At 34.9% G+C, this 17,838-nt stretch overlaps 1 protein-coding gene across 1 annotated transcript in view; it reads right to left on the bottom strand.

Annotated features, from left to right (window-relative positions):
* PTDSS1 (phosphatidylserine synthase 1) overlaps positions 1-17,838 on the bottom strand; it is a 55,025-nt gene that overhangs the window by 13,270 nt on the left and 23,917 nt on the right. Inside the window, exons 6-9 of the mRNA XM_051970887.1 lie at positions 16,116-16,267; positions 13,821-13,962; positions 12,470-12,582; positions 10,065-10,130 (exon numbers count right to left, since the gene is read on the bottom strand). Of these exons, the coding sequence (XP_051826847.1) occupies positions 10,065-10,130; positions 12,470-12,582; positions 13,821-13,962; positions 16,116-16,267 (473 nt within the window). The remainder of the gene's footprint in view (positions 1-10,064; positions 10,131-12,469; positions 12,583-13,820; positions 13,963-16,115; positions 16,268-17,838) is intronic.

Genomic DNA, 17,838 nt, shown 5'->3' with positions numbered 1-17,838 from the left:
TTATATACGTACAATTATATTAAATGTATTTCCAGTATTTGTCATTTGTTAAAGAAGAATTAGATCAAAAGGGAAAAAATATGAGAAAGAGAAAAACAACAAAAGAGAAAACAGTGTGCTTTGCCTTGCATTCAGAATCCATAGTTCATTTTCTGGATGTAAATAGCATTTTCCATCATGAGTCTTTTAGAATTGTCTTAGATCACTGATTGCTGAGAAGAGCAAAGTCCATCAAAGTTGATCATTCCCACAATGTGCTCTTGTTTCTGCTCATTAAAATTAGGGACTAGAATCTAGATACCATTCAGTCTAACTGCTACTCAGTGTTAAAATATACCTTGAAAATAACTGATAGGCCATTCGACCTATACTACAATAATATAAATGAACAGGAGCCCACCATTTCAGGGCATAGATCATGACATTTTATAATTCTAATTAAAGTTAAAGGGCAGCTAGGTTGTAAAGATGAGTATTCTTGACTCCAGAGCCAGCACTCATCTTCCCGAGTTCAAATTTGGTTTTAGACACTTAGTAGCTGTGTAACCCTGGGCAAATCATTTAACTCAGTTTGCCTCAGTTTCCTCATCTGTAAAAAAAAAAAAAATCTGTAAAATAATAATAACATCCCATTCTCTGAAAGTAGTAGGAAGATTACAAAATGAAATCATAGTTGTAATATAGTTGTAAATTATTCTGTAAACCTTAAAGCGCTATATAAATGTTAAGGAAGTGATATTAATCCCAAGACTCTTGAGGATCAGTGTTCAGGGCTGTCTCCATCAGATTCCTAGACAGTTAAGGTAGTGGTAGTAGTCTGACTTGTCTGCTACTTGTTTCCTCTCTTTTCCTCATGTTTTCCACCACTTTAGCTAGGCTGGCATCTATGTGGAAGTTGGTAGGCATTTAGTAGGGATGGTTGATTCCTTCTTCATAATAATTTCTCTCCTATGCCCCTGACTCTCTTATTTAAAAAAAATAACCTCACTTGATTCATCTATCCCTACCCCATATCTCATATGCTATTTGCGGCTTAACTCTAGAAAAGGTTGTCTACAGCAGGTGCCCTAACTTAAAAGTTTGACTTTGAATCTAGTGAACTGAAATTGCCCCCTTCAAAGTTAAAAACAGATCTTTTAAATTGCTAAATCTAAGGGCCTTCTCAAAATTCTCCTCCTTCTCGACATCTGCAGCCTTTGACATTGTCAATCACCCTCTTCTCCTTGATACTGTCTTGTCTCAGTTTTCATGACACTACATCTTTTAGTTCATCCCCTTACCTATCCTTACCTTATTTGCTCTTAAAGCCTGGCCTAGACCCCTAAGAGTTAAGTGCCTTGCCCAGGAACATACTATACTGTCAAGAAGACATGGCAGAGGCAGGGAACGAATTCAAGCCCTACTGACTTCCAGATGTATACACTATGCCATGCTTCTTCCCAGTACAAAAAAATCGAATATATATATATATATATTTTTTTAATATAAAATTTTTTTAAAAATCAACTTCAGAAAGAGTTACAAAGAGAAGCACCATGGCCAACTCCTAGGGCCCTCTCAATAAGCTGAGCCGAGTCTCAGAAGTAGAAGAGATTAAAAAGAGGTGACAAGAATACACAAAAGATTTTAACAGATCATAACCTTGATGGTATGGTTATTAATTTAGAGTCAAACGTTTTGGAGAATGAAGTCATATAGGCCTTAGGAAGCATTATTAAAAAGGGTTAGTGGAGGTGAAAGAATTTCTAGCTGATCTACTTAAAATCCTAAAAGATGATGCTATTAAAGTGTTGCACTCAATATGACAGCAAATTTGTCAAACACAACAGTGGACATTAGATTGGAAAAGATCGGTGAAAGGCAATGTCAAGGAATGTTTAAATTGCTGAACAATTGTACTCATCTCACATGCTAGCAAGGTTATGTTTAAGATTCTACAAGGTAGGCTTTAATAATATATGATGGAGAATCACCAGAAGAGCAAGCTGGCTTTCAAAGAGGCAGAAAAACCAGAGACCAAATTGCTAACAATCGCTGGATTGTGGAGAAAGTAATGATGAGTCAAACAGGACTGAATGACTGAACAGTAGTAATCAGGCTTGGAGGTCCCAATAATAATGAAATCAGTTTAACTGATAATCTATTGCCTTGCAGGTAATGAGGTAATATATTAAAGGCTTTGCAAACATCAAAGCACTATATAAATGTCAACTTTTTTTTTTTTTTTTGTGAACCAAGACAAAGACATTATTATGAATTCGACGAAGCTGAAGTAATACTTCAAAACAGAAGCAAATACAAAAAAAAAATCTCCATACCGTATCTTCATATTCCCTGGGGTTCTGTCTCTACTGCTAAGGAAAACCGTAAATGTAAAAACTTGAAAAGCACAGCAATATGGCATGAAATTTAAAAGATCACCTCATAATCTTAAAAAATTTAACAATAATAGCAAAAATATAGCCTAAACATTGTCAAGGAAAAGTAGAGAAAAGGAAAAATCATTATCTTAGTAAAGAACTTCAATCATTACTGGAAATGAATTCCAATGGCATCTTTTTTTCTAAGACACTCCTTAGAAAAAAGTCAGATACTAAGGCAGGAATAATATTGTAAGCAAAAGGTTACATTTCAAGTTTAGGATGTCACAAGAGAAAATATAAAAAGAATAAAAAGGAGGTTAAGGAAAGAAAATACTAAAATGTCATTTAATACTAACAAAATAATGTGGAAAATTGGGAGATTGGATTAAGTAATAAGAGTCAGAATGAGAAATGGGTCTTAAGAACCAGCAGCCAATATTATCAGCACACATGCTTCTTTATCTGGAAAAGCCCAAGGAATAGTTTTTGAACAGAAGAAGTTAGGCTGACCCATTGCCTGTTCTCCAAAGGAAGAAGGAGAGGTAGAAAGAGATGCCTACTAACTGCTGGTGTTATTTTAAAATAATTTTCCAGTAAGACCGCACAAGTTTCCTGAACTTTTTACAAAATTATTAATATCATTCTTACTACTTCCCTATAAAATAAGCATGACATTTTTTGGCTGTCTATATGAAATAAGGCTCTGTTAAAGCACCTTCCCATATTTCCTTTGCCTTAAATGTTGAAAAGATTCAGTCTAGTAGCAAATACTAAAGAATTATCACTGTAGCTACATAGATCCTGGGATGAGTTTTAACTTGAGAATGGGAAATATATGTATGAAGCTATTTAAAATTGCAGTGAAAAAGAAGAAAGGGGAAGGGAGGCCATTTCTCTATGTCACTTGGGTCTAAAACAAGTTAGCTAGAAGGTTTTTAGAATTATTCCTTTCTACTAAAGAAAATGGTTACAGAGATATCTTCCTTTGTTCAGTAGATCATCAGTTTGAGTCAAAAAGTGGAATTTCCCTTTCTAACTCAGGCATTCAATAAAGGGGACCTAATCCATCATTCCTGCTTAAGCTGCTTTTGTTTTAGGGAAGGAAATCAGCTTATGCTGAGAATTTGTAAAACAAAACCAACCAAACAAAAAAAATCAAAAAGACATAAAAGTGACCTTTTGTTTTTAAGGGACCTAGCTAACTGGAATTTTTGTATAGACTTGTTGAAAGATGAAAAAAAAAAAAAAAATCCAGACACATACAATCTAACTTAGACATCAGAGCAACTAGCTAGTATCTTGGAAGATGAAGCATTACTTGATAGTCTTTTAATCACTAAAATTTTATTTCTTTCTTGCCAGAAAAAATTAACTATTTATGATGTTTGAAGATGAGAGGAGTTATTGCTTTAGGCCACAATATCTTTTACTGAACACTTAGGTACTCCTGACTGGCCAGGACCCTATAACTTTCAATGTCTGGCCATTCCCTTTGCCACTGCCACTGAAAAGTAAGATCTTACAATGCACTAGCATTTCCTGGGAAGAAAATTCAAAGGACTGGGGATGACCCCACTTCCAACCTTGATTAAAACTTGTATCACATTCAGTGTTTTGCAGGAAACGGGGAATCTGGAAAACCTTATTTGATGTTGCTGTTCAATAGATTTTTTTTTTTTGAGAGCATCCTAAATAATAACAAAAAGTATGTTCTTCTCAATTCTCTAATCTAAATAGGTTGATACCCTATCTGAGGCCTGAGCACTACTGTATGTATATCATCAGGTTTAGGGGAAGATACTCATTTAGAGGTATTCAGTCCCAATCCATATATTTTAGTTTCACCCCCATTGGGTCCTCAGTCATGTACAAACACTGAATTTCTGTATCTGAGGCTATTTTTAAACTAAGGAGTATAATATGACAACTGATAAAACTTTGTCAAGACGGTTTAAAACCAGTTCATGTGCTTATAAGTGAATAAAAAATTTAAGCTTGGTGAATTCTGTTCTATAGGAATAGGAAAAACCAACAGTGAAGAATCAAAAAAACCTCTACTTGAATGCTATGGTGCTCCAAGATGGTAATACAATATCCTGGTAGTAACTTTTAAGATATTTATTAAAAACTCAAAGTTAGAAGGATTGTTAAGACTCTGTTTTAATGGTATATATTTGTATAGGAAAAAAAAAAATCAAGATTTTTACTTTTCTTCCCCAACTAAAGTTAGTGCTCTTCCCTAAGCTTCACTTATGACTCCTATCCTTGTTAAGGTTTGACAAGTACATGGACCCCAAATCCTCACCTAAAGCTGACAGTGTCCTGAATGGCATACAAGTACATAGCACCAGAAGCAAAATCCCTTGTGGCTTGGCCGTCACCATATTAGTTAAGAATAAAAAAATGGGAACCTTCCAGAATGCTCAGTGATGATGAGGCATTTGAAAGAGTAAGTTATTCATGCCTGCTGGATCCAGAGCACTAGGCAAGAATCATATTGGGTCCACACATGCCACATGGACTTCCTCCAATTTTCTGGGCTATCACATATTCCTTTTCTGGAGTTTGATGCTTTGATATCCCACATTTTAATTTAGAATTGGACTTTTCTTACAATGTGATCTAGTAGGCACTGGAATTCCATGTCTAGGCCTCTCACCAACTTAAAAGTTTTAGAATAATTTGAGATTAGTTCAGTCCCAAGGCCTTTAGTTATTTGTTTGACAGAACTACATGGGGCTGGGGGGCTGGGAGTAAGAAGAGACCCAGAGACTGACTCCAGCAGATGGTGCCTAGACTCAGCCTTCAGAAGATGACCAAGAGAGTACTCTGGGAAGATGGGAGAATAAGTCAGAAAATAGGTCACAAAATTCCAAGTTCTCTAAGTTTCCCCCACAAAACAAAATTGTGAAGTTAAAAACAAGTAAGAGCTAGGCAGAAGAATGATCCTCCTTGACAATGGGAGAAGATCCAAAGAAAGATACCAGGAAAGAGGTTTGGCCCAGTATAAACATATCCAGAATGGCTTCACTAAGTCTGCCTGAAGTGAGACCTAGAATTAGCTGGGTTGAGAAGCTAGCATTTCAGCTATTCCCTGCCTAAATAATGTGGGGAGTCTGATGTCTCAATCAGGAGGATGGAGGGAACCTCTGCTGATAAGGGAAGCTAGGCCTACCTGTGGTGCCAAGATGCAGCACTGAGCAAGAAGGAATCGGCACACCCCTGCTGAGTGCAGAAACAGTGGGGCAAGGATGTTGCTAGTTGCAGGCACTTATAGGAGGTTAGAGTTCTTGGTTTGGGGTTCCAGGCCAGAAGGAAAACCTGAAGGACCACCTGAGGCTACAGGCTTCATCCACTCTCTTCCTCGACATACCTCAGGAGAAGAAGTAATTATACAAACAGTCTGCTTCAAAATGAGCAGGCTATGGAGACTTACACGAACTGATGCTATGTTAAACAAGCAGGGCCAGGAGATCATTATATACTTCAACAACAATACATATGATGATCAATTCTGATGGACGTGGCCATCTTCAGCAATGAGATGAACCACATCAGTTCCAATGGAGCAGTAATGAACTGAACCAGCTACTCCCAGCAAAAGAACTCTGGGAGATGACTATGAATCATTACACTGAATTCCCAATCCCTCTATTTTCTCCTGCCAGCATTTTGGATTTCCTTCACAGGCTAATTGTACACTATTTCAGAGTCCGATTCTTTTTGTATAGACATGTATATTTACTTTGTATTTAATTTATACTTTAATATATTTAACATCTACTGGTCATCCTGCCTTCTAGTGGAGGGGGTGGGGGAAAGGAGGGGAAAAATTGGAACAAAAGGTTTGGCAATTGTCAATGCTGTAAAATTACCCATGCATATATCTTGTAAATAAAAAGCTATTAAAACAAACAAACAAACAAACAAACAAATAAACAAACAAAAAAAGAGCAGGCTAAGGAGAAAGGACCAACTATATAAAAAGTTAATATGGGAATAGGGAAGACTGGGATTCATTCTTAGAGGAAGATAAAACAAGAAGATTATGTAAAGAAAGTCAGCCAACTAAAGGAGATCGAATCTTATAGAAGAAAATGATTCCTTGAAAATTAGAATTGGGCAAGAGGAAGCCCATGAAATTATGAGAGACCTAGAAATAATAAAATATTATAGATAGATAAAGAACAACAACAACAAAAAGAGAATATGAAACATCTCATAAGAAAAACAACTGGTTTGGAGAACAGATCAAGAAAAGAAAATATAAGAATAACTGGACTACCTGAAAGCTATGATCAAAAACATAATCTTGATATAATAATACAAGAAATAAAGTTGTCCTGAGGTGTTAGAAGAAAAAAAAAGTAAAGTAGAAATAAAAAAAAATCCAAACATCACCACCTGAAAGAGATCTTAAAAGGAAAACGTACAGGAACATCATAGCCAAATTCTGAACCCCTCAGATCAAGGTGAAAATAGAATGAACAAGAAGAAAAAACAATTCAAATATGACAGAACCACAATTATAATCATATAAGACCTAACAGATACCACAGGTCTCTACTGAAAAGAAAAAGTACTAGGGTTACAGTAAAAAATATTAAGAATAATCCTGAATGAAAAGGGGGGGTGGGAAGAGGGACACCTTCCATGAACTGCCATATACTCAGGATTTTATCACAAAAAGACTTGAACTTTAACAGAGAATTTGACATAGAAGATTCATGAGAAATATAAGGCATACATCAAAGATTAATATCAAGGGACTCAATAAGGACAACTTTATTTTTTATATGTGGAATATAAATAATATGTCTAAGATTGTCATTAATAAATGGGGAGGTAAAAAAAAAAAAGAGAATGGGGTAGAGCTGAGTATGATCTGATTCTAAAAAGCAAAACTGTGTAGGGAAAGATAAAAAGAGTAATTAGGTTATAGCAATGAGGAGAGACATTAAGAACTGCCACAGAGATTTAGATGGGGGAAGAAACTTGGTAGTCTGGAACCCTACACTCATTAGGAATGGGTTAAAGAGGGAATTTTATTTATATATATATATATGGGTACAAAAGAGAAGGAGCATAAAGGGGGAAGTAGAGAAGAATATGTAGATTAATGGTAACAGGACAGGGTGTATAGATTAAAGCAAGGCAAGAACTAATGCAGAATAATCAGCAGACACAGGGAATAAAGATATACACACAAACATAATAACAATGATCAGAAGTAGAATTTATTAAGGAAAAAAAGTAACACTAGTAATCATTGATCACAGAAAAAGTTAAAATTATAGTTTAATAAAAAGAGAAAAACAGATAAAGTATACTATAGGTCAACCACAATGTTAAAACTATTTAAAATAACAAGAGAATATAAGGCTGGAATTTTGCTGTGGTGTAGGAAATGATGATTTGGTAGATTTAGAAAAACATGCAAAGACTTGGACTTAAAAAGGATATTATCCACTTTCAGAGAAACAGAGGACAAACAAGTGTAGTATGACCATACATGGATATTTAATTTAATATGAGTATGTGTGAATGTGTCTGGGAAGGTGAGGAAAGGGGAAAAAATAATAAAGTTAAAAGTGCACCTTTCTGTGACCTATCATAATGGCAAAAAGCTATTACAAAAAGACTCATTATAGAAAATCTATAACATATCTTAAAACTGGATTTTGGAAACTATCAACATTACAATGTTAAGTATATTAAAACACTGGAAAAAAAGACCTGGTTTCCTAAGAGTTACTGAAAGAACTCATAAAATTATTTGAATAAAGTGCTTATATTGTTGGCTCTCAGATTACCTTAGCTTCTAAGAGTTTATTGCCACTTTAATTGTTGCTATAAAAGATCTATACATGTAGGGGCTCATTTGACAAGTGAAACTGCTATTTGTTTCTATGGAGCTGGAATTAAAATTCAGTGCAAATCTTTTCAATTTTCTGTGTAGTTTTTCAGAAGCTTTCAATACTTTTGTCTTCTTCTTGAAAATCAATAGCAGGATCTAAATGTTCACCCACTATTAATATGCAAAACATGTTATAAGCCTCATTTCCAAAACATATAGAGAATTGACTCTTAATTTATAAGAAATCAAGCCATTCTCCAATTGATAAATGGTCAAAGAATATGAACAGACAATTCTCAGACGAAGAAATTAAAACTATTTCTAGCCATATGAAAAGATGTTCCAAATCATTATTAATCAGAGAAATACAAATTAAGACAACTCTGAGATACCACTACACACCTGTCAGATTGGCTAGAACGACAGGGAAAGATAATGCGGAATGTTGGAAGGGATGCGGGAAAACTGGGACACTAATACATTGTTGGTGGAATTGTGAACACATCCAGCCATTCTGGAGAGCAATTTGGAACTATGCTCAAAAAGTTATCAAACTGTGCTTACCCTTTGATCCAGCAGTGTTTCTACTGGGCTTATACCCCAAAGAGATACTAAAGAAGGGAAAGGAACCTGTATGTGCCAAAATGTTTGTGGCAGTCCTGTTTGTGATGGCTGGAAACTGGAAACTGAATGGATGCCCATCAATTGGAGAATGGTTGAGTAAATTGTGGTATATTAACGTTATGGAATATTATTGTTCTGTAAGGAATGACCAGCAGGATGAATACAGAGAGGACTGGCAAGACTTACATGAACTGATGCTAAGTGAAATGAGCAGAACCAGGAGATCATTATACACTTCAACAATGATACTGTTTGAGGATGTATTCTGATGGAAGTGGATCTCTTCGATAAAGAGAGCTAATTCAGTTTCAATTGATCAAGGATGGACAGAAACTGCTACATCCAAAGAAAGAACACTGGGAAATGAATATAAACTACTTGCATTTTTGTTTTTCTTCCCGGGTTATTTTTACCTTCAGAATCCAATTCTCCCTGTGCAACAAGAGAACTGTTTGGTTCTGCACACGTATATTGTATCTAGGATATACTGTAACCTATTTAACATGTAAAGGACTGCTTGCCATCTGGGGGAGGGGGTGGAGAGAGGGGAAAAATCGGAACAGAAGTGAGTGCAAGGGATAATGTTGTAAAAAATTACCCTGGCATGGTTTCTGTCAATAAAAAATTATTTAAAAAAAAAAGAAAAAGAAAAAGAAAAACAAAGGGCAAGAATGTGTGAATAAGTGGGTGCTAACCTATTTCACAGAATCTCAGAAGCAGAGCTGAGAGGGATATCAGGGACCCACTCAATCCAATTGTTTTTGTTTGTCAGGAAGAAGAGTAAAATGAAATTTTAGCACATTTCAATCAGTTGCTTCAAAGGATTAATTCTTGTGCACAGGAAGGAAATAAACAATGTGTGTAAGCACATCATGGATCTTGGAAAATTCAAGTTATCTTAAAGGCAATTTGAATTTAACTTCATTTTTAAAAAGAACCCACCTATCAGTTTCCTAGAACGTACCTACTAGTTCCATAGTCATTTAAAGGTTTCTTCTCTTTCTATACCAACTAATGAAAACTTTTTAAAGAAACCAGAAAAGAGGATGCTTGAGAAACTATGTTCCCTCCAAAATAGTTAACTGACTTTCAAAAGGAAATAAAATTTCCTTCTGAATAAAGTTTTCTACAAGGTCAAGCAGTTACTAAAGGACTTTATACAAGCATTAAAAACATCTCCATTTTCTTAGATTTGTAAGACTTAAAAAGTACATACTCACCCAAACACCCAGCACTGTGTTCCCACTCGTTTGCACTGTGTGTCAGTGAGGTAAGCATAGTACTGTCTGAAAGAAACAAATGAAATCGGAAATTATTGGAAATTTCTTGAGGAGGGGATATTGCATAATTATATGTCTGATAAAGCAAATACATTAAAGAGCCATGTATTTTCAAAGCTCTCTTCTCTTGCTATCTTTGCTGTTACTACAGAGGGCACTATCATCCTTACCAGTAACCCAGGCAAACAACTTAGATCTCATCCATGACTCCTCTCTCTCACATCCCTAATATCCAAACTGTTGCCAAGGTTTGTCTAATTTACTCTCTCAAAGGTGTCTCCTTCTTTCCTCTGACCTTGCCACTACCTTAATGTATGCTAATTGGTTTAACAGATACAAGTCTCTCCCCATTCCATCTTTCACTTAAGTGCCAAAGGGATCTTCCTAAAGTTCAAGTCTGACAATGTCATCTCCCTATTCAATAGACTCCAAGTGTTTCCTCACATCCAGAATCAAACATATCTTGATCATTCACTCTCTTATAACTTGACCCCATTATATCCATTCTTGTCACACTTTAATTTCTTTCTTTTTTTTAATATTCAATTTTTTATTATTAAAACTTTTTATTTATAAAACATATGCGTGAGTAATTTTTCCAACATTGACCCTTGCAAACCTTTTGTTCCAAATTTTCCCTTCCTTCCCCCCTCCCCTAGCTAGCAAGTAGTCCAATATGTTAAATATGTTAAAATACATGTTTTATTATTAAAGCTTTTTGTTTAAAAACATATGCATGGGTGATTTTTTTCAACACTGACCCTTGCAAAACTTATGCATATTTAAGTTATTTACATTTAATTTGAATTATAACAAAGAACCATGACCACTTAATATATCCACCCTCTTTGAATATTTCTAATCTCTTTCACCATTGATTCATAGATTCAGGTTATGTCTTTATAAAATTGAAGTCAGTTCAAATGTCCCTTTTATAATTGTGCTTTCATCACTTTTCCTTCAGAAAATGTCCATATTTTTTATGGTGAACTTTACAATTATCAAAAAATAGAAACACTTCAGTATAAAAAAAAATCTTATAAAAAAGGGGATTGTGTAAGAAACAGTGGGATTCTGTCACGTTCAGTAACTTTTTGTTAAAGAAAAAAATAATAGAATTACACCATTTGTTCCTTCTTTTGTCCTTTTTTCTTTTCATTAAATAGCCTATTGATGCTTTTTTTAGGCATTATCTACCACTAACCTATAACTTCTACTTTACCCTTCGAAGAGAAGCTATCTCTTGCAACAAATATGTATAGTCAAGCAAAATAAATCAGCACAATGACCATATCCTGTACCCTGACTCCATCTTATGGAGTCCTTATATTTTTTGGTCATTTTATATATTTTATGGTCCTTATTATACTTGTTTTTAATTATATTATGACATTCCATATTCCAGTTTGTTCTGTCAAAATAGTAATCACTTACTATATTCCAGGCACTGTGCTAAACTCTGGGAATAGAAATACAGTTAAAAAGACAGTCCCACCTCTCAAGGGCCTTGGGCTGTGATGGGAAAAGACAGCATATAAAAGGAAGACAAAAAGAAAACAAAATGCAAGCAAATAAGAGAGAGAGAGAGAGAGAGGGAATTCTATGTTGTGTTCCACACTCATTTCCCATAGTTCTTTCACTGGGTGTAGCTGGTTCTCTTCATTATTGAACAACTGGAACTGATTTGGTTCATCTCACTGTTGAAGAGAGCCACATCCATCAGAACTGATCATTATATAGTACTGTTGTTGAAGTATATAATGATCTGTTCATTTCACTTATCATTAATTCATGTAAGTCTCTCCAGGCCTCTCTGAAATCATCCTGCTGATTGTTCCTTACAGAACAATAATATTCCATAACATTCATATACCATAATTTATTCATTTATTCTTCATTAGTCTATCTCTTGCACTTGCCCACTATCCTGGAAGCAAGCAACAAGTATAAAGTTAAGCCTATTTTACCATTCTGTAGGAAGGTTATACTAAGAAAAGCACTCTATAAACTATAAAGTGATATAGAAATAATAATTAAAAAAAAAAAAACAGGGCTATTATACATATGATTTATGAGGGCACTTCCCATAATACCTTACGACTTAAGAAGGAGCTTGAAAGGAAAGTTGTTTCAGTGTCCAGAGCTGAGCTATCACAGTTCTAATTATTGGCCCCCATCACTGGCCCCACCCTCTTCTTAAAAATGTAAGCTCCCCTACAGGGGTAAAGTTTGAAGAGGAAAAACATTTCTTTAAATTCTGCATGATTCTTCTGAATGGTATTTAAGGCAAAAACTCATTATTCTCTTCTTCTGAATAAAAAACTATAAAAGAAATGCAAAATTACCTAACAGTAGGTGCAGTGATCCCACCAATGAAGAGAATTCTACACCAACTTAATGGATGGCTTGCTTGAAACACAAAGATATGTTTCAAGAAGAAGGTGTTCAATTCTGTCAGCTGAAAAGGGAAAGGAATTAGTCCACAGTTTGACAACAAGCTTCATACACATTAATCTCTTCTAATATTGCTCCTGGACATTTTCAATAATATATATGAAATAATTCTCCAAATAGAGATAGATGCTGTACCTAAAAGAATATGCGATCTTTTTGGTATTTTCAGAATATATGTTAATATTACTATCACACAAAAGGGGAATACACATTACATACATATGTGTATATACTATATATATATATATATATATATACACACACACACACATATATATAAAATGTGTGTATTCACAAGGTAAACACACACACAAAAGACATGTGTGCACGCACACCCACAGAGCAGAGAGATCCAATACAGTGCCCAAATGCTCAAAACACACTTTTTCAGTAATACTTCTGGGGATGAAAGTTTTATCTTTCTGTCTTAGTCTCTAACTCCAGAAACAATTCTCAAGGCACAGTGAAATTGAGAACCAATATAAGGCTTATCTCTGGAAAACAGGGATGTCTGATAAGGATAGCAAGCTAATTAGACTTTGCTAAGAATTGCAAATTTGGAACACATAAATCCTTCTATTTTGTGCTCAAAAGAACAAAGTCTTTGGGGATTTTGTAGGACTACAATATATGGTTTTAAGTCACATTATCGTTACACTCAAAAAAATTACAGTGTATCATTCATTATAATTATCTGAATTAAGTTCAATAAAGCAATGCTCTCCTGTTGAAACTTCTTCCTACTAAGAACATCACACAAAGAGATTCCAGATATCTTCATGTGCAAGAGTTTTAACTTTCCCATGGGGAAAAAAGAGAATTTCTCAGATGTCTACTTATAAAATTTGCTGCTGAGATATTAGTTTCAAAATCAAATACCCAATCAAGTTGGCACTTTGGAAAATTCTACCCATCTGGTTCTTTGGTTTCTATAATTACTCTAAATAAAAAGTAATCTAATGTCTAACCCACTCAGTTAAGGGCAAGGGAACACTAATTTCTTCAACAGGTAATTTTTTCTAGTTAGTAAATTAAAAAACCTGTATATAAGTTTTCATATTAAGTAAGCTCTTAGTTTGTGGTTTCATTTAATTGCATTTATTTTCTGGATGACAGAGATAACATTCTATTTTCCAGCTAAATGTAGCTGATAGTAATTTTAATTTGGAACTTAAATTTCACAAAGGTTTTCATGACTGATTCCCACCTTCCAGTTCCCTCCCCACACACACTTTTTTTTACCTGCCAGATGATCATGAAAAGGTATATTCCAGCCACTCTCTGAAATGAAGACTTGGGGTCAAACCATCGAACATAAGTCCAGCTGGCGGGAGTGAACTGCAACACAGCCCTTTTGATTTTCCCTGTAGTGGTATGAATGTCCCTGTAAGAAGAGAATAGCCACAATACTGTAGCAAAGACCCCAAAAAGGAAGAAGAGGAATGGAAGGAATTCACATGGACTATTTCATAACAAAGGATCGAGATAAGTGATGTTTTTACATGGTTTTTTTTTTTTTTTCTGATAGCAAGAGTGCTTTTTTATAGCGAAAATACATGTAAAAAAGATGAATTGCAGTGAAAATGAGATCAGAGTAAAAACGACCTCATAATAAAGGTGCTGGTATTGCACAGTCAGATCAAAAAAATCAAACCAAACCAAACCAAAAAAATAAAAAACCAAACCTCATTTATTAGTAGCTTTCAAACAAAATTTCAAACTAGGGACAGAGTTCTTTTCTTGAGCTATCCTACTGAAAGATATAAATGCCAAAAAATTCATTAATCTAAGATACAGTTTTGCTTCTCAAGCAGACATATACAGGGAAAAATAGAGAAAATTCTCTAGGTTTAAGAGAAACTGAATTCCTCATTCTTTGACCTTGCTTCTTGCTTCCTTTGACCTGAACTGCCTAAGTGACTGCAAGAGTTGGTGAGACAAGACACCACAGCTCCCAGGTGGGGAGCCACAGACCTTTTCCCTTTCCCAATCCAATATTTACTGTCCAATGTTCACCAACAGCAAGATGCCAACATCAGCTGGATGCCAATTTCCATATCCTAGCTTCCATGGGAGCTATTACAGAGTCACATCCTGCCCTAGGCTTTGTAACCACTATCATGTTGATGGTGGGCTATCTGCCCCATCACCACTTCTCAGGTGGTTGGGGTCTTGCTACTTGCATTGCTTTCCTTGGTGAAACCCAACTTCCATCTGGATTTTTGCCCGACCTGTGATGGATCAAACAAGAACATAAGCCCTTGTTCATGTAATCTCTCACCAAAACTAGAATGTGAGCTCATTGAGAAAAGGGAATGTTTTGATTTTTTAAAAAAATCTATTATATCACCAGTTTACTACAGTGTTTGGCACACACAAGTGCTTGATCAATGATTTTTCATCTGACAGTCTTATTGACTGTCCAACAGGACAGTCCTAATGAGACCTAGTTAAAAATCCTGTTGCACAGTCCATTGATTTGCCTTCTAATTCAATTCCTTTATAAAGGTTTATGCCTAGATACATAGAGACCAGGTACAAGGTAGATAGATTCATAAAGGAAAAATAAACTACCACCTCAGCACATGCAGGGCTGCTGACTCGATATCAGTAAAACATAGGACTGAGAAAAGGAAACGATCTTATAGATGATGTCCATGAATCCTCTTTTTTCACCTAAGGGAAGTGAAGCATAAGCATAAAGGCATAGTGATGTGTCTGAGGGACACACAAGGAGGGTAAGTGACGTACAAGGTTGGGATTCAAGACTAGGCCTTTAAAGGCCCAATCCTGCTCACTTCTCACAGTCCCAGGTTGCCAGCACTTTTCCTCTGCAGGTTTGAGGAGGGCCCTCTCTGCATCAGATTTCTCCTAGAAAGTGAGTAGTTATCTGAGCACAGGACAAGGAATGAAGAATTTCTAGAGCAAGACCATGTAATGGAGAACAAATTATGAGGCAAGGGAACTTTGCGATATTCTAAGAAATATATTATTTTATTTTACAAGAAATAGTACCAATATTTTAAGAATTCGTGGGTGGATTCTTTTTGAAACTAGCTATCTTCTAAGTACAAAATAATTACTTTGACACTTGTCCTTTCTTTATATGATCTTGTACTTGACATAGAATAGAAAACCTTTTATACATAATCCAGATCAAAATATATATTTGTAAGAAAATACATGAGACTGAGGAGAATCTGATAAATTTAGTTCTAGCTTTTTTCTTTCCATCTTTCATTTTCTGGCCATTCAACCATAAGCTAATAAATAAGTACTTGTATATTTTAATAAAGCAAAAGGTTAAGAGGGTGTGATGGTGAATAAAAGTCAAAACAAGAATTGGTTAGTAGCCCTAGTAACTTCTAATAACTCTGAGAAGGGATTGATTAATATTTTCCTTTTTCTATTATTATAGAAAACTGAGAATTATCTTCATGGGGCCAGTTCCTTTCTATTTATTAACAAGAAAGTGGGTTATACCAATATATGCCCAATATACCATTGAAAATTATGACTGAGTGTAAAAAGACTTACTTGAAGCTGGCCCAGTGATAAGTCCTCATCTCTAAAAATCGGCAAACTACCATTCCCAACCAGATGCCACCTCCATTGCACAACAAGATGTCCAAAATGACTTGATCCCACCAGCACTCAGCAAAATTAGGCAGAAGATGCATGAAGAAAAGCTATAGAATATAGGAAAAAGATGATGGGTGGGAGAAAAAATAGGGTAAAATACAGAAAGACCTTTTTCTTCTATACAGAGCTGTATTTAAAGAAAAAGCCAATGAAATTTAAATAATTTCTCTTTATTTCTCTCTTATAGAGACTTATTTTCTCTCTTCTTGAGTACACAAAAAGATCTACTCTTTTCTTATTCTAAGGTGCTTTGGTATACAGTAAAAGTTAAAAAAAAATATTTGTTTAACTGAACTCCAGATATGCCTGACGGTTTATAAAAATGTTAGCAAGAAATGATAATTTCTATTTGAATTCAATAATGGTTCTTCTTGAGAATATACTGTCAGTTTTGCTGTAGTATGACTGGATATGACTATACAGGGATAAGAAGAAAAATTTTAGAACATAAGGGCTATGATATAATCCTATAATTTAGCAACTCCACGATTGGAGTTAATATTTATAAATACAGGCCAGAGAAATATTGTGGCTTTAGGCAAAGTCATGCAGTAAAGAGCAAAATCATCACGGATAAAACTGGGAAATACATTCAAAAGAAAATGGTTTTTCCTACTCTCTGAAAAAAATAAAAAGCAACAATTTTTAAACATAGGTAAACCCTGTTATATGAGACTATTCCAAAAAAGATCGACAGTTATAAACCAGATTAAATATGGCTCTGAATCATCTAATGTTATTTCTTCATCAGACTTAGAACACACTAAACTAGGGGAAAGGATTCCGATGTTGGAATATTCATATCTGCAGCACCTAAACTCAATATGTGATATAATATGTGTTGTATCCTGCCATTCAAGAGACTCATTCTCTTATATTCGACTACATAATTCTAGTGAGATAGACCCCAAATTCACTTTATGCAAGTGGGTCCATACAAGGTAGGTTCTAATATCATTTCTGCAGTTCAGGGAACACCACCAAAGTGAGATATCATTCCATAAAACATAACCTTTAACCAAGTGCCAATAAAAGTTCTGGATGTCAGGGAAGAAAGAATAAGAGTGGAAGGCAGGAATGGGGATAGCAGAAGGGAGAAGGGATCCCTGCTTTGTGGAATAATAGGATACTAGTTGAAGATACATAAAATAGGGGAACATGTATGGTACCCTAAATAGATGTATTATTACCTATGATGACACAGAAACTTAGGATATGAAGAGGTATTTGTAAAAGGAATTTTCCCTGTGAAATGATAGTTAGATTAGGGTCTCCTTTTCCTGACTGAAGTGAATCAAGGAATAAGACACTTATTTGTTAATGAGAAACACATTCCAAGAATAAATTTTGGCTATGAGAAAGTAAATCTCTAAAATTGAATTTAAATAGGAAACCACTCAGCCTTAAAAAATGTCACAGTACAAATAGCTTTTGATAATGTCAGCACATATTTCTTGTAGTTTTATATACTACTTAAAAAATTCAACAACCTTATGAAACAGATGATGCAATTTTAACCCCCTACGCCCCCTCATAGGGAAGAAAAATGAAGCCCAATTAAATAATTGAGGTTTTCTATAAAAATTTCTTTAAGGAATGTTGGAAAGAGTACTGTGCT

Source organism: Antechinus flavipes, chromosome 1 (genome assembly GCF_016432865.1).
Source record: "Antechinus flavipes isolate AdamAnt ecotype Samford, QLD, Australia chromosome 1, AdamAnt_v2, whole genome shotgun sequence".
In the NCBI taxonomy this organism is placed as follows: domain Eukaryota; kingdom Metazoa; phylum Chordata; class Mammalia; order Dasyuromorphia; family Dasyuridae; genus Antechinus; species Antechinus flavipes.
This window is presented reverse-complemented; position numbering and strand designations above follow the sequence as displayed.